This window comes from Neopelma chrysocephalum, unplaced genomic scaffold (genome assembly GCF_003984885.1).
Source record: "Neopelma chrysocephalum unplaced genomic scaffold, ASM398488v2 Primary Assembly neopelma1_361, whole genome shotgun sequence".
Classification (NCBI taxonomy): Eukaryota; Metazoa; Chordata; class Aves; order Passeriformes; family Pipridae; genus Neopelma; species Neopelma chrysocephalum.
The window spans coordinates 1,474,608-1,493,730 of NW_020898025.1; the positions used below are offsets into that span (position 1 = coordinate 1,474,608).

The 19,123-nt window shown below is 52.4% G+C and overlaps 1 protein-coding gene across 4 annotated transcripts; it reads left to right on the top strand.

Moving 5' to 3' along the window:
* Positions 1-711: 711 nt before the first annotated feature.
* FAM76A (family with sequence similarity 76 member A) lies at positions 712-15,058 on the top strand. 4 transcript variants are annotated; one of them, XM_027706004.1, is made up of 10 exons: positions 712-826; positions 2,190-2,254; positions 3,014-3,068; positions 3,584-3,736; positions 4,653-4,810; positions 5,216-5,302; positions 5,956-6,087; positions 11,138-11,273; positions 11,720-11,821; positions 13,093-15,058. In XM_027706004.1, the coding sequence occupies exons 1-10, from the start codon at positions 746-748 to the stop codon at positions 13,177-13,179; spliced, it is 1,056 nt and encodes a 351-aa protein (XP_027561805.1). In that variant the 5' UTR covers positions 712-745; the 3' UTR covers positions 13,180-15,058. The 4 variants fall into 4 exon arrangements, with proteins under 4 accessions (XP_027561805.1, XP_027561808.1, XP_027561807.1 ...); XM_027706007.1 differs by lacking the exon at positions 13,093-15,058 and adding an exon at positions 12,088-12,831; XM_027706006.1 differs by lacking the exon at positions 13,093-15,058 and adding an exon at positions 11,952-12,081.
* Positions 15,059-19,123: the final 4,065 nt, after the last annotated feature.

The window sequence follows — 19,123 nt, forward strand, 5'->3', positions numbered from 1 at the left end:
TGGCCCAGGCCCAGCTCAGCTGCCTTCTCCCACCCCTGGCCTGGCCTGGCCCTGCTCAGCCCCTTCTCCCAGCCCAGTTCAACCCTTTCCCATAGCCCTGGCTTAGTTCAGTTCTTCCTCCCAGTCCAGCCCAGCTCAGCCCCTTCCCTGACCCAGCCCCCCTTCGCCTGGCCCTGCTCAGCCCCTTCTCCCAGCCCTGCTCAGCCCCTTCCTGTGGCCCTGGCTTAGCTCAGGTCTTTCTTCCAACCCTGGCCCAGCCCTGCTCGACCCAGCCCAGTCCCTTCTCCTAGTCCTGTCTTAGCTCAGCTCCTTAACCCAGCACAGCCCCTTCCTGTGGCCCAGGTTTAGTTCAGGTCTTTCTCCCAGCTCAGCCCCCTCCCTTGGCCCTGTCTCAGCTCGGCCCTTTCCCCCGGCCCTGGCCCAGCCCTATCACCAGTCCCAGCCCAGTTAAGCCCAGTTCCATTCCAGCCCCACTTCCGGATTCTCCCGCCCCCGCGCTCGAAATCTCGCGAGACCTCCCCCGCGCACAGCGTCACGCGGGGCCGGGCGGTTGCATCACCGCAGGCCCCCTCCCACGTGACGTTGGTCTCCGCCCCGCCCCTCCGCTCTGATTGACGGCACTTTAAACCAATCAGAAGCTGCCGTGGCCTGAGTGACACAGCGCGCAACCAATGGGCGACAGCCGGGGGCGGGGCGGGCCCGCGGGGCGGGGCGGCGGGGCCGCGCCTGTCAGCAGGGCGGCGGGATGGCGGCGCTGTACGCCTGCACCAAGTGCCACCAGCGCTTCCCCTTCGAGGCGCTCAGCCAGGGACAGCAGCTCTGCAAGGTCCGGGACTGGGGATGGGAGCGGGCGGAGGGTCGGGGGGGTGAGGGGGAGGGCGCGGAGGGGGGGGGGAGGGTCGTGAGGGGGCTGATGGGGGAGTCTGGCGAGGGCAGTTTGTCAGGGAATTGTGGAGGGTGGTCTTTGAGGGGGCTGTTTGTGAGGGAACTGTGAGGGAGCTGAGCGTGGGGGGTTGTGAGGGAACTGAGGGAGCTTGGGGGGGACAGTTTATGAGTAGGCTGATGGGGGGCGGTCTGTGAGGGGGCTGGGGAGGGCAGCTTGTCAGGGAATTGGAGGGGGTGTTCTGTGAGGGAATTGGGGAGGTAGTTTGTGAGGGAGCTGCTGGGGGAGGCTGTCTGTGAGGCAGTTGTGGGGGGGCTGAGGGGTCTTTACCCCCTGGATCGCTGTTTGTGAGGGAGAGCAGGCAGGGGGTGTTTTTGAGGGGTCTGGGGGCTCTTAGAGGGACTGAGGGTAATTGGGGGGCTGTTTGTGGGAAGGCACTGGGGGTATCTATGGAGACGGGGGAGTTGTGAGGCTATTTGGGGTCTGTGGGGTGGGCAGGGGGGAGCGCAGGTGAGGCCCTGGGAACATTTGGGATGTTTGGAGGGGCTGGAGCCTGGGTAGAGCCTGGGGGCTGTCAGGGGGGTAGGTTGGGGGGCTGCTGAGAGGAGCTGTTGGTCAGGGGGACCTGAGGGCCCTGAAGACAATTTGGGGGTGCGGGGGGTGTTTGGAGGGTGTTGGAGTGGGAGTCATGGGGATACTGGGGGGAGTAGGGGGCTGTTCCTGAGGGAAGGCCTGGGGGCACCTGAAGGGCTGTTTGTGAGGAAGGCTCTTAGCAAGGAGAGAGGCGTGGAGGGCTTGGGGGGTCCTGAGGGGTTTGGGAGCGCCTGGGGACACAAATGGGAGATCTGATGGTACCTTGAAGGAAGGAGGTGGGTTTCGGGGCACAGTCTGGGTGGGGAAGAATGAAATCAGGGATGAGATGGGGCAGGAACTGGAGTAATGTGGGATCTCTGGGGCAAAGCAGGTGAGTGTGGGGGAGCCTGAGAGAGCTGGGATGGGAGGAGAGCGGGGCTGGAGGCACCGGGAGCTGCTGGAGGGCAGAGCTGTGAGTAACTGAGGCAGGACTGTGTGTTCCTACCCTCGGAGCCCAGGCCACCCCGTGACCCTGCTCTGGCACAAACAAGCCCCGGTCATGGATCTCAGTTCACTCCTGGCTCACCTGTGACACATCCCTGCCACCCTTCCTTGTCCATCATGACTAAAGGCGGGAAGCGTTTGGGAGTGGAGGGCAGCAGGAGCTGTGGGATTTGGGGAATGGGAGCGTGGGAGCAGCGCTGCACCTCACTGAACACCTGTGTCCTTGCAGGAGTGCCGGATTGCTCATCCCATTGTTAAATGCACTTACTGCAGGACTGAATTCCAGCAGGAAAGGTAAATGCCTGCTGAGCTGGGCAGATCCATGTTTCCTGTGGAGCAGACACACCTGGGTGACTGTAGTGCCTCCACACCTCCGCTGACTGAGCCGTAATTGCTGCCATGGAATACCTGGGGGACCTTTGCCCGCCTTCAGAGGTCTGCTGGGCGAGTCCCAGTGTCTGCAGTGCCCTTGGGTCGCACCTTTTGCTTGGGTTTTACTTTTGGCCAGTGCTCAGATGCATCTTCCAGTGAAGGCTCTGGGTGCATCTGCCCACGAGTTTTTCTCTTACCAGATTTCTGGTACCCAGAACTTCCTTCCTATCGTGTTTCCTTCAGCTGGGCTTTTGCCTTTTTGCATTTTGACAAGTCAGAGGGAGGACTGGTAAACCCAGAGCCAACTGGACTGTTCCTTCCTGTGTTTGCTGGACAAATACACTTCTGTCCTCACCTGCCTTAACCTCATCCTCCAGGATGGTGCTGAATCACTCCTGCTCCCAATTAGTCAGTGATCAAATCCTGTGTTTGTAAGGACAAAAAAACCTGATGTCATCTGGGGATGCCTTAATTAAAAGACACCTCTTAGTGATGCCACTTTTTGGCAACTTATGCTCAGCCAGGTGGGGTTAGGAAGAGCACTTTGATATCTGAGTCCCAGAGATGGAGCAGAGGGGAGGCTGGGATCACACCCAGGGATCCTGGCATTCCTAACTACAGAGGTTTCATTTTCTGTGGGGAAGTGTCAATGGAATGACCTACCCTTTGTTTTTTTAACAGCAAAACCAACACAATATGCAAGAAGTGTGCTCAGAACGTGAAGCTCTACGGCACAGTAAGTGATTCATGAGCCTCTTTTCCTTTCATCTCTCTTGTCTTTATCCTGCTGAAATCCCAGAGCAGTTTATGGACTGGCTCTGCTGTAGGAGCATGACTGATCAATACCACAGGTCACTCAAGCGTGAAGCTTTGACTTTTTCTCTTCTTTTAGCGCCGAAAAAGAGCAGCTTTGCATCATTGAAGGCCAGGAAATGATCTGTTCGATACCCAGCAGAAACAGGAGTGTGCTTACACAGACTGAGATTGCTGCAGGAAGCAGTGATAAATCTTTATTTCCTGCCTGTCTGAAGTCTGAAATAGAGATTTGGATTGGTTCTCTTTGGGTGTTAGACATTTTTCTAAAGATTTCACAGCACTTGAGTTCCATGGATAGATACACCCAGCTGGAGACCAGGGGTCCAAATGGAGTTATGTCTCCTGGATCAGCATCATATGAGGAAAGAAAAGTTAGAAATTATGGGGAGGAGGGGAAGGAGCAATGTATTAATCAGTTGTTCTTGTTTCTTGAAGCCAAAGCCCTGCCAGTACTGCAACATCATAGCAGCATTTATTGGAAACAAGTGCCAGCGTTGCACCAACTCGGAGAAGAAGTATGGCCCCCCTCACTCGTGTGAGCAGTGCAAGCAGCAGTGTGCCTTCGACAGGAAGGACGACAGGAAGAAGGTCAGTATTGGTGGAAAAGGAGGCTGGAAAGGTGAAAGGGCTCATCACAGTGATCCTCTGCCCATCTCCTTCGTGGCTTCTCCAGCATTCCTGATCAGACAAGGGGGAATGGCTTCACCTTGACAGAGGGCAGGGTTAGATGGGATATTGGGAAGGAATTTTTCCCTGTGAGGGTGGGGAGACCCTGGCCCAGGTTGCCCAGAGAAGCTGTGGCTGCCCCATCCCTGGCAGTGTCCAAGGCCAGGTTGGACAGGGCTTGGAGCAACCTGGGCTAGTGGAAGGTGTCCCTGCCCATGGCAGGGGGTGGGACTGGATGACCTTTAAGGTTCCTTCCACCCCAAACCATTCCATGGTTCCAAAAGGGGTTGTCCCTTGGTTATGAAGTGTTTCTTTGGAGTTGAGCTTTGCTGTGCTTTAGAGCTGTTTAATTTTTAAGCCCCTTCTGCTCCTCTGCCAGACCTACTGAGAAAGATCTCTTAGATTTGTCCCAAGGGGTGGCAGAGCAGCAGAGGCCTCTGAGTGAGAAGTGAGGTGCTGCTCGGGGAGAGGGATGGGGAATGATATTTGGAAGGAGCTGGAAGTGTCATACCTCCACCAGGAAACCCATTCCATGGCTTCTGCACAGCCTTGGCTTAAACACCCTAAGTGCTCTGTAGGAGGTGTGTATTTCTGATGTTTGTATTCCCAAGGCCTGCTTCCTGCAGACTGTAAACATCTCCTCATTTAGGAGGCTGCTCTGATAATCCCTGTCCTGCTGAGCCTCCTCTTGCTGGTTTGGTGTCCATCCAGGGGATCCTCTTTGAGTCCCTGCTTGTTCATATGTGATCTTAAGCCTGAAGGTGCTTCTTGCCTTTTCTCTATTTGCTTTATGAGCAGGAAAAAAAAGGCCCAACCTCCTTTCTGCCTCCCTTTCCAGGTGGATGGGAAGCTGCTGTGCTGGTTGTGCACGTTGTCCTACAAACGGGTCCTGCAGAAGACCAAAGAGCAGTGCAAACACCTGAGCAGCTCTTCCAGGGCCAGCCTGCAGGAGAAGGAGCAGTTCAGCAGGCTCAGCAGTGGCAGCCACTATAACAGGTAACCTTGGGGAAGGCTTTGGGCACTGTCTAAATGCAGGAGGACCTGGCTAAGCCAGGCTTTGCTTGTTTTTAAACCCCGCTGTGCTGCAGACTTGTGCTTCTGAGTGATCCGACTTGCTGAACTTGTACACAATGAAAGTTGCATTTGTAGAATTTAGTGATTAAAATGCAGATTTTTAAGCAGGAGTTCTTCACCCACGTGCTGCTCTGCCTGACTCATTGTTTTCTGTTTATTTTTAGTCTCCAGCGAGTCTTCAAGGAATGAATTTTTTATCGCTCTTTCTTGCACCGGGAAATATTGTTTTAATGGGATCAAAGTGGGTGGGAATATTTATCTGCCTCTCTCTGTATTAGACTGAAAGTCATTCAGGTTCTGACATCCAATTTCCTCCTTTTTTTCTAGCCAGAAAACCTTATCCACCTCTTCCATTCAGAATGAAATCCCAAAGAAGAAAGCCAAGTTTGATGCCATATCTGCCAATGGTGACAGGTGAGCTTGTTGCATGGGGAAATTGTGGGTGGGTGGGTTTGTTTGCTGAGTTTATCTGACAGAGTTGTGTGTGAACAACAGGAAGCTCTTATGCCAGAGCAGGGATCTTGGGCTTTGGGCCCTCGAGGGGCTGCACTAGAACCTGGCAGGCCAGTGTTGCCTGGCATTTAGACACAGGTTTGAAGAGGAAAACAGTACTGAGCACCTGCAGGGTTTGTGCTCCTGCAGGGAGACCCTCGGAGGACAGGAGAGGATCCAGACCCACCTCCCATGTCCCCTCCTGCCTTTGGGGGAGGGACGAGCAACCAAACAGCTTTGCTTGAAAGGTTGTGGACTCCCCATCCCTGGAAGTGTCCAAGGCCAGGCTGGACGGGGCTTGGAGCAACCTGGGCTAGTGGAAGGTGTCCCTGCCCATGGCAGGGGGGTGGAATGAAATGAGCTTTAAGGTCCCTTCCAACCCAAACCATTCCATGGTTCTGTGAGAGCATCCAACCCCGTTCTGCTGTCACACTCAGTGCTGGGTCACGTTGTCACCAGCTGCCTGTGCAGCAGGATGGGGGTTACTAGCAGAAACAGGAGATTAAGGTGGATTTGTGTTTTTGTGGTCTTGTACATGCATATTTTCATTCCTGCCTTTCCTCTCTGATTCTCAGCGTTCCTTCCTCTCCCGAGATGCTTTGCCCCCTTATCCAGAGGGCCCCGTCCACGTTGGCGCAGTGGGCTGCTTCCCAACAGGCTCTCGGGGCCCACCATTGTCCTGTTGCTCAAGGCACTGACATCCTGAAGTGAGATCACCTGTTGTTTTCTCCCCTCCCTCCCTGGGAACTGCCTCACACACGGGAACTCTCCCTCTCCATGGATCTCTTTCTAAATAGCAGGGATTTGGGAGCACGGACCAGAGCGTAGTTAGTGCCAAAGGGTCTGGTAAAGCCCCTGGTAATTAATTCATCACCACCTGCCTTGAATGTCTCTGAGATCACAGATCAAATCTCTCCTATAGATGCTGTTGACACCTAGTCAGTGTTGATGTCTGAAAGGCTCCCATGGGAAATGCCTCATCCCTGGAAGTGTCCAAGGGCAGGTTGGATGGGGCTTGGAGCAACCTGCACTAGTGGAAGGTGTCCCTGCCCATGGCAGGGGGTGGAACGAGATCTTCTTTAAGGTCCCTTCCAACCCAAACCATTCCATGATTCTATAAAATAGACCTCCAGTGATATTGTAGGGCAGTGGCTCCCACAGAGTGGTCTACAAGACCATTTACCACCTGAGCAGTGTTGTAACTAAAAAGTTGAAAAAATTTAAGGATTAAATATAGCTTGGGAGCCGTGGCTGAGCACAGAGGGGTCAGAATTCATCTGCCTTCAGCGCTGGTGGAGCCAAAGGAGAGGCTGGACACAGGTCACTGGTAGAAGTGGGGCAACCCTTCAGTCCTGCTGCAGCTTTCCCTCCAGAGAGGCTGTAGGACAGCACCAAGTGTTTTTATCTCCCCATTAAATCCTGGGCTGAGATCTCATAACTCCCCATAACAGCCCTGCTGGCTTAAAAACACCCAAACCCCAAAATGTCCTGTGCTCTGGGGTTGCTCAGCCATTCCTTTAGAAAACAGGAGCATGGATTGGAGCAATCAAGTGCCTCCTTCCTGCTCTTGTGTCAGATGTTGTCAGTCTGGCTCCTGCCAAGGCTGTGGGCCTTGCTACAGACTTTTTTTTTGATGAATCCCAGTAACAAACTGAGTGTAAATTTAGCAACTAAAGAGCTCCAGCAACGTGCTGCAGAAAAGGCAAGAGCTGCAGCTGCCTTAAATAGACACATGTGTCTTGAGTGGAATAATAATGGGGGTTCATTGAATGGGGGTTTGGAGTTCCTGAGGGTTTTGGGTTTTTTTGTGAGGATGAACCCCTAAAACCCTCCCCATTTACACTATTTTCTGTAAGATTGTCCTCCCCAGAGTCAGCCTGGAGTTTGGGGCAGAGCCTGGGCGTGGGGTTGGGGTCTGCAGCAGCACAGTCGGGAGTGGGGTGACACAACCAGCACCTCCTCACTGCTGGGAGCAGCCCCACCTTCCTGTGCAGTGTCTCCTGGCTCCAGCCAAACCTCTGGTGCAGCCTCACCTGGGCAAAATTTGGGCATGTTTGAGCTCAGTTGACTTTGGCAACACCTCCAACAAGGTCCAGCTTATCTGAAATCGTTGCTCCTTTTTGGATATTATAGGAATTCCTTCACCGTGTCTAGAATTCTCTCTGTATGTGTTTGCTTACATATTTTGGGTGGCTCTTGCTCCCAGTGGCTGTGACTGTGGGGACAGGACGATTCCCAACAGGCATTTAAAGGGTGGTGTTGAATGGTTTGTCCTGGGGGAGCTCTGGGAGGAGCAAACTGGCCCTGCTGCAGGGGGGGTGGTTTTCCCTCACAGTGCTCTCAGGACATCTTGCAGCAGACCTGGCCTTACTAATCCTGCCCCTCAGTCCTGCTCTGGCTTCACCTCCAGCCTCTGGAGCTCTTCTGATCCTGATTTGGGCAGTTTTGGTGTCCCCATTCTCTCGTGTTTTCACACTGCAGGCTCTGCAGAGGGAACAGGCTGCGGCCCCTTCTCTCACTGCAAACAAGGTGCTAAATTGGGCTTTTAACACCAGGCAGCGACGGCGCTGCTGGCTGGGGGAGGGCAGCGGTGCCTGAGGGTGCTCAGCAGCAAAGTTGCCTTGTAAAAGGGTCCTCATTTTGCATAGAAAAGGTTCTCATTTGCATAGAAGAGTCCTGGCTTTAAAAAGATTAAAACTCTGGGACTTTGGCTGAACTGCACCAGCTTTTGGGGTGGTAGAGGGAGTGTGGGTCCAGATGCTGGTCCTTTGGCCTGGATGGAGTTTTGCATGTGAGAGATGTTTTTCTTGGAATCCCAGAATGGTTTGGGTTGGAAGGAACATTAAATCCCATCTCATTCCACCCCCCTGCCGTGGGCAGGGCCCCCTTCCACTAGCCCAGGTTGCTCCAACCTGGCCTTGGACACTTCCAGGGATGGGGAGAATTTCTTCTCAATATCCCGTCTAGCCTTGCCCTCTGGCAGTGGGAAGGGATCCCCCTTATTCTGTCCTTCCATCCCTTGTCCCCAGTCCCTCCAGCTCTCCTGAAGCCCCTTTAGGCACTGGAAGGGGCTCTCAGATCTCCTTGGAGCCTTCCCTTCTCCAAGTGAACACCCCCAGCTCTCCCAGCCTGGCTCCAGAGCAGAGGGGCTCCAGCCCTGGGAGCATCTCTGTGGCCTCTGAACTCGCTCCAGCAGCTCCGGGTCCTCCTGGTGTTGGGGGCCCAGGGCTGGCTGCTGTATTCCAGGTGGTTTTTGTCTGAGGTGAAACCTGGATGCTGGTTCCATGCCTGATCTGTGCCTCTTCACGCCAGCCTGACTTGAATAGCAAAATCTTTAAGCTTGGCATTTGCTTTGCCTAATTTCAGCCATTTAACAGGTGTGGAGTTTAAGGCAGTCAATTTGGTTTCTGTTCCAGTCAACAGAGAGGCAGGTGCCTTTGGAACAGCTCCATTTTTGTCCTCTGTCTGCACTGAAAACAACGGGAGCTCATCAATTCCCCTTTAATTAGCAACGTGCATTTTAGGCTGTTTGAACAGGGGGAGCACATGCCCCCCGACCTATCCCAAGGGACAGGGATCCTGAGTTTATTTGCAGAGGACATGGCTCTTTTTTTTTTTCTGGTTGGTTGTTTTAGTTCTTGATCTGTTTGTTAAAGGAATGAAGTGACTTGCATTTGGCAGTTTTCCTTCCAGTTTTGGAGTCTCAGGCTGCTTCCTTAAAGACAGAGGAACCTTTCATTTGTCAGCCTTTAAAAAATATAAAAGAAGAGGGAATGAAAAAAAAGCTGCTTTTTTAATTAGCACCTTGACATGTTTGAGGGGGCATTTTGCAGCAACTGGACAGGAAAATACCTGCCTGATATTTATTTATTTATATTTTATCCTCCCCCCCCAGCAGGGGATCCCTGATAGCTCCAAGCCCTCCTTCCCAGCTGGTGGGTGCTCCGTGGAAGGTTGGTGTCCCTCCTGTCCCTTCTCCCCACTGGGTGGCAGGGCTGGCTCTCACCTTCCCTGCTCCACGATGTCCTGGGCAGCAGGAACTGCCAAGCAGGGAATTTTTCCTGCTGGAGCTGCTCAGGGAAATGGGAGCATCTCCCAGCACTCTTTATCCCCCCGGGGCACGGCAGGAGGGAAGCGTGCCTGGGCAAAGGAATGGTGTGTCAAGGGATTGTTTTTAGCCAGAGGGAATGGTGAGGAAGCCTTTTTTTCTCCGTGGAGGCTGGGGATTTTTTGATTTCTCTCTCTCCTCCCCAGCATATTTGCACTGAGTGGGAAATTAAAGCTGCTGTTGGTAACGTGCTTGCACACAGGAAGGTGCTGGAGCTCCCACCATCATCCTGCACAGCCTGCACTTGGGAAAACTACTCGGGAACAGTTTTAAAATGGATCCAGCATGCCCAGAGCGCTGCCACATCTCGGTGTGGGCTCTGCTGTCAGCATGTTTTAGCCATGCCAGGCTCCTCCACCGCGGGCTGTCTCCTGCAGCCCCTCAGTCCCGAGTTTTCCTTTGCCAAGCTTTCTTTCCCAGCGCCTCAGGGCCATCCTCTGACTCTCAGATCTGGGAAGCTGCCTCTGCTTAGTTCCCCTCTGTAGATCCCCAGCACAGTGGGGGAAGGAGCCTTTCTCCTGCCACATCCTCGCTAACGAGTCCAGTAAAAGCAGGCTGTGCTTTTAATTAGGAAATGGATCGTTTCCAGGCGCTAGAGGAGACCCCATGTGAGGTGAGCAGTGGGTACTCTCTGCCTTGGTGGGGAACTGAAAGCTCAGAGGTGGAAACATCCTTGAGAGAGGCAGAATTTTGGGTTCAGACCGTGCCTTCCACATCCTGCTGCAGCTCCCAGCTCTACAGCTCAGTGTTGACCTACTCTGGAGGCTTTAAAAAAAAAAACAAGTCAAGCTCCAGGTGACCCTGGTGATTTATCTTTATTTGTCTGATAACAGCCAGACCTGAAGTCCATCTTCTAGGTGAGGCTTTGTTGTCTTATTGCTGCTCAGTTTTTATACAGCAATTCCAGGTGTGTGGGGCTGGGAGTGCACTGCCCTCTTAGCACCTGGAGATAAAAACCAGCCTTAGGGGTGGAACAGGGGGCAGGGAAAACTCGGGTGAGCTCCCTGGGCCTGTGGCTGCAGCTTGTGCTATCTTATGATCTAGAATATTCCTGCAGCACAGGACTGTGTGTGGCTGCCCCAGGTCATTGGTGTCTCGTAGGGAGGTTTGTGATTTACCAGTCCAGATAAGTTCCCAGCTGGTTGCTTATGATTAGAGACCTGGTGGTGTACAGGTGATGTGCTCAGCTATTTCTCTGTCTTCCCAGAGAGTTTTTCCTGCTCTGAGGTAATGAAGCTTCTCCCTAAATTGCTTTATCGTGGCAGAACCAAAATACAAAGTCCAGCATGTTTTTTACCCCTTTTCCCTGCTGAGGACAGTGCTGACTTCAATTTAGCTGTTCCCTTTGCTCTGTTTGTTGAACTTGGGCGTTATTTGTTTCTCTTTCATGTCCCCTCCCTGCCAGAATGTTTGTTTACATTCAGTGGGAAGTTCTGCGGTGCATCCAAGGACTGCCTGTGAGCAAAGGAGTTCCAGAGGGATCATAAAAGTTTCAGTATTTCTCTGATTGCTGTCTTCAGCTCTTTGGTTTGAAAAAGGATCCTGAAGGATCCTGAAATGATTCCCATCCGAATGCATCCGTGGGAGTTTCCCCTGACTCAGTGGAAAGGAGGGTTGTGCTGAGAGCCTCTCCCTGTTCTTTGCTGCAGCTTTTCTCCAGACCTCGCCCTGGACTCCCCTGGCACCGACCACTTTGTCATCATTGCCCAGCTGAAGGAGGAAGTGGCTACTTTAAAAAAGATGCTGCACCAGAAGGATCAGATGATTCTGGAGAAGGAGAAGAAGGTACAGCCCCTGGCTTGCTTCCCCCCCAGCAGCCTGGAATGTTCTCACAGATCACACTCCAAGACACAGTCTGGCTTTTTATCTTGGAGTGAGCAAGAGCATGTCTGGCTGTTTGCAGGCTGTCCAAAGCCAAAGAGGCTCTCTGGACCCACCCAGGAGATCTCATTTCATAAAGGGTCACTTCCTGACCACTCTCTTGGAGACCTCTGTGTGTGGGCAAGACTGGGAGTGAACATGCTGCTCCTTGCAGTCCCTGTGCTGCTCCTTGCAGTCCCTGTGCTGCTCAGGGACACGGTTCTGGTGTGGTTGCACTCCCCAAGCACATCTCTGACCTCAGCCAGCCTCACACACCTTCTGCAGAGGTGTTTTCCGTGGCAGGGAGTGTCTGGGGGGAGGGAATTCATTGCCTCTTCCAGCTCCCTTGCTCCTTCCTGGTTTCTCCCCAGATCACGGAGCTGAAAGCTGACCTGCAGTACCAGGAATCACAGATGAGGGCAAAGATGAACCAGATGGAGAAGACACACAAGGAGGTCATGGAGCAGTTACAGGTGACACATTTTTGGGTCAATTTGCTGAGCTGTGCTTTATCTGGGAGTGACTGAGGACGCTCCTGATCACAACACCCCATGAGCTCCTGCACACGCAGCTCTCTTAATCCTTCTCATCCCTATCCTGCAGCCTCTGCACTGCATCCCAACCCCCATTTGCACTCACTGTGTTGTAAAGTGCTGTGTTGTGTCCCTCATGGACTAGACTGAAACCATCAAACTCATTTTACCTATTGCCAAAATCAGGTTTGAACCTGTTTTTCCAGCCTGCAGAACCTTTGTCAGCTCCCTGCACCTCTAAATCGCCTCCTTGTGATTGGTGTGACCAGTAGCGAGGGAGAACAAAGGAATAATTGGCAGTTCCTTTAGCCCTGTATCTCTCTAGTCCAAATAAAGAAGTCCCTGAGCTGGAGGGAACAGGGAGAGCAGGATTTTTGCCAGGGCCGTGGAGACACAGCGATTATCAGCATGAATAGCCTGAGCCATGGAAGGGATCAGGTCAAAGGGGGAGAAATCAGACAGAGAAATGAACTTTGCACCCTTTAATTACTCTGGGTATATAAAGATCTAAAGCCCCAGCGATGAGAGGTGGGAGGGGATGAGACAAAAGGCTTCTATTGCCTCTGAGGAAAGAGCCCCTCCTCCATCCAGCATTCCCGGGGAATATCCCAGTGCAGGGCAGGATTTTTGGAGCCTCCAGCTGCTGTCAGAGTGCTGGTGCCTGTGATATCCCCTTGACCATGCTCATCCTTCTGCCTGGCTGAAGGCTGGAACATCTGTGTGTGGTGTGGAGAGGGCTGGCTGTGCTTCCTGCTCCCTGTGAGGGAGGAGAAGGAAGCATCAGCTCCAGGAGCAGTTGTGTCCCAGCCACCTGCCTCTCCTGGGGATTTCCATGTTGGGCTCAGCTCTGGCTGGGACTGCCCTGATCTCTGGTGTCCAAGTGTTTTCCACTGGTATTGGCTGGGGCTCTGGAAGTTTCACTGATTCCAGAATAAAAGCTCAAATCCTCTCAGAGTGTACTGTAGGTGCCTTGAATTGTTCATATGGATCCTTTTTTTGACCAGGCTCTCAGGTTTTAATATTTTATCTTTGTCCTTTCTGGGGGGGGCTGGGATGGGGAGAGCCCCTTCTAGGTGGTCAGAGGTGAGCTCAACATCTGCCTCCTTTTCCACCTCTGTGCAGGATGCCAGCAGCTCCTGCCCAGGCAATTCTGGGAACTCAGGAGCAGATGATGATCCATGCCCTTAAACACCCCTTTTCCCTGTTCCCAGGCCAAGAACAGAGAACTCCTGAAGCAAGCGGCTGCCCTGTCGAAAGGCAAAAAGCCGGAGAAGTCGGGAGCAATAACCTCCCCTTAAAGCCAACCCCCCAGTCTGGGAGCTTTCCCCAGCATTAGCCAAGGAGTCTGGGAGACCCGCTGGATCCCTGGAAGCCAAAACCTCCGTGTTGTCACTGTCCCACTGCCGTGGACTCCATGGGAATTCCTGATGTGTGTTGCCTTCCGACAGCATGCTCGAGCGTGGCCGGTTTCCATCCACAGGGAGAGGTCCCAGGCCTTCCTAAAATCCCCCCTGAAGTACTGTTTTCTGGGAGAAATCTTTCCCTAGCCAGTTGCTACCACTGCCAGCCCTTTCCATGAGCAAACAGGAACCTGCTGCATTAGGGGCTCCTTGCTGGTTCCCAGCCTGCTGCTGCGAGGGAGTTGCTGTGGCCAGTTGTCCCGCAGATAGAGCGGGAGCTGTGTGTGGTGGGAGCTGGATTCTTTTTTCCCCTTGAACTGTTCCCTCTTCAAAAGGGAGCCGAGAACTCACCAGCCCAACAGATGTTCCTGGGAGGTTGTGCCACTGCTGACAACGGTTGATCCAGTTTTTTTGAAGATGCTTCCAAAATGGGGGCTGTGTATTTATCTTGGAAGATATTTTTTGTGTTTCGTTTTGGGTTTTGTTTTTTTTTCTTCTTTTCTCTGTCAACTTGACAGACCAAACTGCCTGGTTTTGCATTTCCTTGTTTTTCTGATGAGAGCTTTTGGGTTGGGAGCCAGAGTGGAACGATGCAGCCCCAAACCCATCCCAGATTCCCCCCACCAGCGCCCTGGTTACGTGGTGACCTCTGGGGCTTCGATGACTTCTGCAGCTTGGTGTGATCCCTCTTCTCCCCCCTTTTCCTGCCCCTTCCAGATGCAGGGGCCAGCTTGGCTCCAGGAAAGCACTTAACTCAGGCAGCGACCTGAGCCAGGGAGTGTTTTTTTGGAGGGGGGGGCTCTCCAGGGATTTTTCTCACTGCTGATTCCAAACCAGCAGGATCAAAGGGCTATGAGAGTTCCCTGTACCAGGGATGTGCTGCCCCGAAACAGCACAGCCACCACTGACCCTTCCAGCTGGGCTGGGGCCCCCCAGGCGCCTCTTTTGGTGGAAAAAAGGCACCTGGAGGGGAAGCTCCAGGCTGGCAGGAGCTCCTTGGCATCCTGAAATCTGGTCAGGGGGTGGAGAAACATCTCAGGGCTTGGAGACCCCCGAGCAGGGAGTGAAGGCAGGTAAGAGAACTCATCCTTTTGCTGCAGGGTGGCCGCTCCGTCAGGGCTTTGATGAAGCTTTTAAATAGAGCTTGTGATTATTATCTTTTTTTCACCCTCTTGTGGGTTTTTTTTTTATTTGTTACTAAAGTTGATTTTACTCAAAAGGCACTTTTTTGGGATGATGTTGGCTTCTGGCACGGAAGGAGCACGTTTTCATTGGACACTGCCATGTAGTTTTTTTCTTCTTCTCTTTTTTTTTTTTTTTATGGTTTTTCTAAGAGACCTCTGACGTGAAAACAAGCAAAACCAGAACTTGTTACACTTCGCCGAGAGTGTGACAGCAGGAAAAAAACTCACCCGATTTTATACTTTTTAGAAAAATGAGGTGCACTGGGGGGAGTTTTTGTTTGGTTTTTTTTTAACGGGGGGGGGAGAGGGGGCTTCGCCTTTTTTTTTTTCCGCTTCCCCTCGAGACACAGAAATTTAAAAAAAAAAAAAAAAAAACAAAAAAAAGAGGGAGAAGGGGCCTGTAAATACCTGTTCCCTGGGGTTTTTAATTGTGAGGAATCGCTCTCCCGCCGTCGCGTAGCTGATTTGTAGCACCAACATCGTTTCTTTGTATGTTTGTAATAACCGGATTTTCAAGGGACGCTTGGATTTGTACAAACGACACCTGTAAAAGTGGTTTAAAAAAAACCAAAAACGACAAAAAAAACCAAACACCAAACCCTCATCTGTGGCTCGGAATTTCTGTTTGTTTAAAAAAAAAAAGAACAAAAACAAAAAGAAAGGAAAACCAAAACAACCAAAGCACCTTCTCCCCTGCCTGGAGCTGATTTATCTGGGAAGGAGTCGGCATTTTCCCATTGTTTGCTTTGCTCCTACTTTTCTTTCTATCTTTAAATCCTCCCATCAAGCCTGTTGCTAGGAGCCCTGTTACTTGGTTACATCCCGCTTCCCAGGACCCATCCAGCTGTATCCAAGATTTATTCCCTATTTTCTTCCCCGAACACACAAAGACAGAGCAGGGAAACAATAGCAGGAAAAACAAAACATGAGGATCAGGGAGTTGTTTCTTTTTAAGACATGAGGTGAGTGAACCCCCTGTGTGTCTCTAAAGTCTTTCCCTCAGCCATAAATCTGGGGGGAAAATGTGGGATTTTGGTGGTGGTGGTTTTTTTAAAGCTTCCAATTTTCCAGCAGAAATTTGGGAGGGCAAAAACCTCCCCAGAGATTTCCATTGGGAAATGCACCCCAGGTCCTCGTGGGAGTGTAGTTCAGAAATTTCATGGAATATCCTGAGTTGGAAGGGACCCACAAGGCTTGTTTTGTGCTTTCTTTGTGCTGTGGGTGCAGGATCTCGGGAAGAGGAGCAGCACTCCAGGCCAAGGAGCTGCCATGGCCTCGGATGTCTGTTCCCAGGGTGGGAAAAGGCAAACCCTGGCTCTGTTGGAAACACCACGGCAGCTTTTCCAGCTCAAAATACAATTTCTGTGTGATTTTTTTTTCAAAGCCTGGAGTTGCACACGAAAAACATTCCCATTTTCTGGGAATCATTAATTGTTACAAATGCCCAAATGCAGTGAAGAAAAACAATTTCTATGAAATCTTCCTCTTCATGTTATTCTTCCAGTCTCTTGTGTTATTCCTTCAGTTTCTTTGGCGTCTCATGCCAGAGGTTGATGGTGTGCACTGGGCAGGGTTCTCATCCTGGGTTTCATAGAATCATGGAATGATTTGGGTTGGAAGGGACCTTAAAGCCCATCCAGTTCCACCCCCTGCCCTGGGCAGGGACACCTTCCACTAGACCAGGTTGCTCATATTCCAGACTGATCTCAGCCACCTGCTAGTGATGAAATCGAAGTGAAAATTGAGAATTCCAGTTTTTGGTCAGTGTTTTTGCCCATTCCATGAGCTGAGGTTTGGCTGCCCCTCACCTGCTTCCAGCAGAAATCCCTCCTGAAGATCCAGAAGCTCCAAGAAGCCCAAGTGCTGCCCTGGGGAGCTGGAGGTGGTTGGGTTTTCAGGGCACAACAAAACCCTCTTGCAAAGCATTTCCTGAGCTCTGCCAACAAGGAGGATTAGATTTTGGGTTTTTTTAAGTAATTACTTGAATAAATATTTCCTTTCCAAACTTGCAGGGCCCAGGGCAAGGATCTGAAACTTTAGTATGGAAATGAATATAAACTCTTCTGCAGCCCGACAGAAGAGTTGAACCCACAGCAGGATTGAACCTGCAGCAGAATTAAACCAATTTAACCAGCTGGTTATTACCCACAAACCTTCTCCCTTCCACTCCTCCCTAATTCCTGGGGTTTCTGGGAGTGCTGGCTCAGCACGACCTGGGGGTAACAGGCTTCAAAATTGTCTTTAAAAAAACCAACACTGAGGATTTTCAAATCTTATAAAGTTTTTAGTGACTTGTGTTTGGTGGCTGAGGCAGGAGAGGAGAGCACAAGCCTTGTTCCAGAGGTGAGGGAAGTGAGGAATTGGGGTTTTAGGGATAGGAAGTGTTCAGTGTTGCTCCCGATCTGGGTAAAGGGGTCCAGCTGACACAGCCAGTGAGATCTACTCCTTTGTCATGGAGCTTTGCCCTGTTTCCATGAGATTTCCATGAAGAAAACTCAGCTGCCCTTTGTCTTCTTCCAAGAAAACCTTCAGAGGCCCAGGAGTCCAAAGGTGTTTTGGCTATGACCCCCCTCCTTACCCATATCCAGCTCCCAGAGCACATGGGGATAACAGCTCCCTCCTGCTGCTATTCCCAGAGCAACAGGGATCACTCACCAGTACAGACCAGTACTGTTTCTAATGTGTTTATGCTGCCAAAGCCACATCCATCTGCCTTCCCTGCTTTGGGAATCACCAACCCTCCACAGCTCCAAATGGGGCAGCTGTGGAGGAAATAAGAGGGAACAGCCTCAAGCTGTGCCAGGGGAAGTTTAGGTTGGATATTAGGGAAAATTTCTCCATGGAGAGGGTTGTCCAGCCCTGGCACAGCTGCCCAGGGCAGTGGTGGAGTCCCCATCCCTGGAGGGCTTTAAAAGCCATGTAGATGTGGCACCTGGGGACATGGGACAGTGGTGGCCTTGGCACTGCTGGGGGACAGTTGGACTCGATGATCTTAAAGATCTTTTCCAACCTGAATTATTTCATGATTCCAATTCCCTTCTCCACCCCACAAGTGCTCTGGGCTTCCTTCTTCCAGCCCACCAAGCCCCAGTGAGTCTGGGGGGTCTGGGCTGCCCAAAAACTGCTGGCTGGTGACAAAAGGCAGGTGTTGTCCCCAGCCAACCTTGCTCTGGGGTGACACATCTTGAGCAATCGGCCTTCCCTTCCTGTTTAGCTCTCCTGGAGCACCAGGCTTGTCCAGTCAGCAGGATGATGACCAGGGCTCTGTCAATCCCCAAACAATTACCTGCTCTTGTGTGTGTTTCCCAGGATTGCTGTTTCTGGAAACAGGGGCTTGTATTTGTTCTCAAGGAAGTTTTGCCTCTCCCTTGCCACCCTTTTTCCACTAATATTGTAACGAGCCTGGCTGGGAATCAGCCAGGGTGGAAAACCCTCCTGCAGTTGTATTTCCTGGAGGAATGAGCTCAAAGTGGGACAAAAGGGGAAGAGATGTCAAGTGCTCCGAGTGAGGCTGGTGGGAAAAGGACTTGAGCTGGACTTGGTGTGTCCAGAGAAGGGAACGGAGCTGGGGAAGGGGCTGGAGCAGCTGAGGGAGCTGGGGGGGCTCAGCCTGGAGAAAAGGAGGCTCAGGGGGGACCTTCTGGCTCTGCAACCCCCTGACAGGAGGGGGGAGCCGGGGGGGGGGTCAGGCTCTGCTCCCAGGGAACAAGGGACAGAAGGAGAGGGAACGGCCTCAAGCTGTGCCAGGGGAGGGTCAGGTTGGATATTGGGATAATTTCTCCATGGAAAGGGTTGTCCAGCCCTGGCACAGCTGCCCAGGGCACTGTTGGAGTCCCCACCCTTGGAGGGGTTTAAAAGCCGTGTGGATGTGGCACTTGGGGACATGGGTTAGTGCCCACCCAGCCGCGCTCGGCCCCTCCTGCCCCTGCTCAGCACACAGGGATAAATATCCTCCTGGCACAGCCCTCCGTGTCTCCTGATGGGATATTTTTGTATTAAATACTTGGCAGCATCTCCAGCTGGATCATGGCCTGACACACTCCCCAGCCCTGGGGTGCCCAGGTCCATCTCAGCCTGTCCCCCTCATAGCCAGAGCTCTTTGGGGGGCAGAAAGGGGGGAACAGAGGCAGCCCCCCCGCCCTGCTTTGCTTACACTGTGTTACCTTCAGTGCTGCAGAGGAAGAGATGGATTTTCCACTCCAGGCTGACGTGTTCAGCCAGAGCAAACACAGAGCTGCGGCCTCAGGGGGAATCACAGAATCATCATGGAATGGTTTGGGTTGGAAGAGACCCTAAAGATCATCCTGTTCCACCCCCTGCTATGGGCAGGGACACCTTCCACTAGCCCAGGTTGTTCCAAGCCCTGTCCAATCTGGCCTTGGACACTTCCAGGGATGGGGCAGCCACAGCTTCTCTGTGGCCAGGGCCAAAGCAGCTGCTGCTGGAGCTGGACCAAGGGGACAGAGGCTGAAGCAGCCCCTCCAGCCCCAGGGCAGTGCAGGGCCGGGTCCCCCCGAGAGCAGCTGCAATGAAACCCCCAAATTGTGCCTCTGAAGTGACACAGGTGGCAGAAGAGAAGCAGAAACCTCGGGGTGGCCAGAGCCACACAGACCCCACACCCTCGGTGCAAAACACCCTAAGAAACAGCCTCGTGTTTG

Bases quoted from the DNA above. Each gene is read 5' to 3' on its own strand.
- FAM76A (XM_027706004.1), top strand. From the start codon at position 746: ATGGCGGCGCTGTACGCCTGCACCAAGTGCCACCAGCGCTTCCCCTTC. The intron at 3,069-3,583 runs GTAAGTGATTCA...TGTTTCTTGAAG, and splicing joins ACGTGAAGCTCTACGGCACA to CCAAAGCCCTGCCAGTACTG. The intron at 11,274-11,719 runs GTACAGCCCCTG...GTTTCTCCCCAG, and splicing joins TTCTGGAGAAGGAGAAGAAG to ATCACGGAGCTGAAAGCTGA.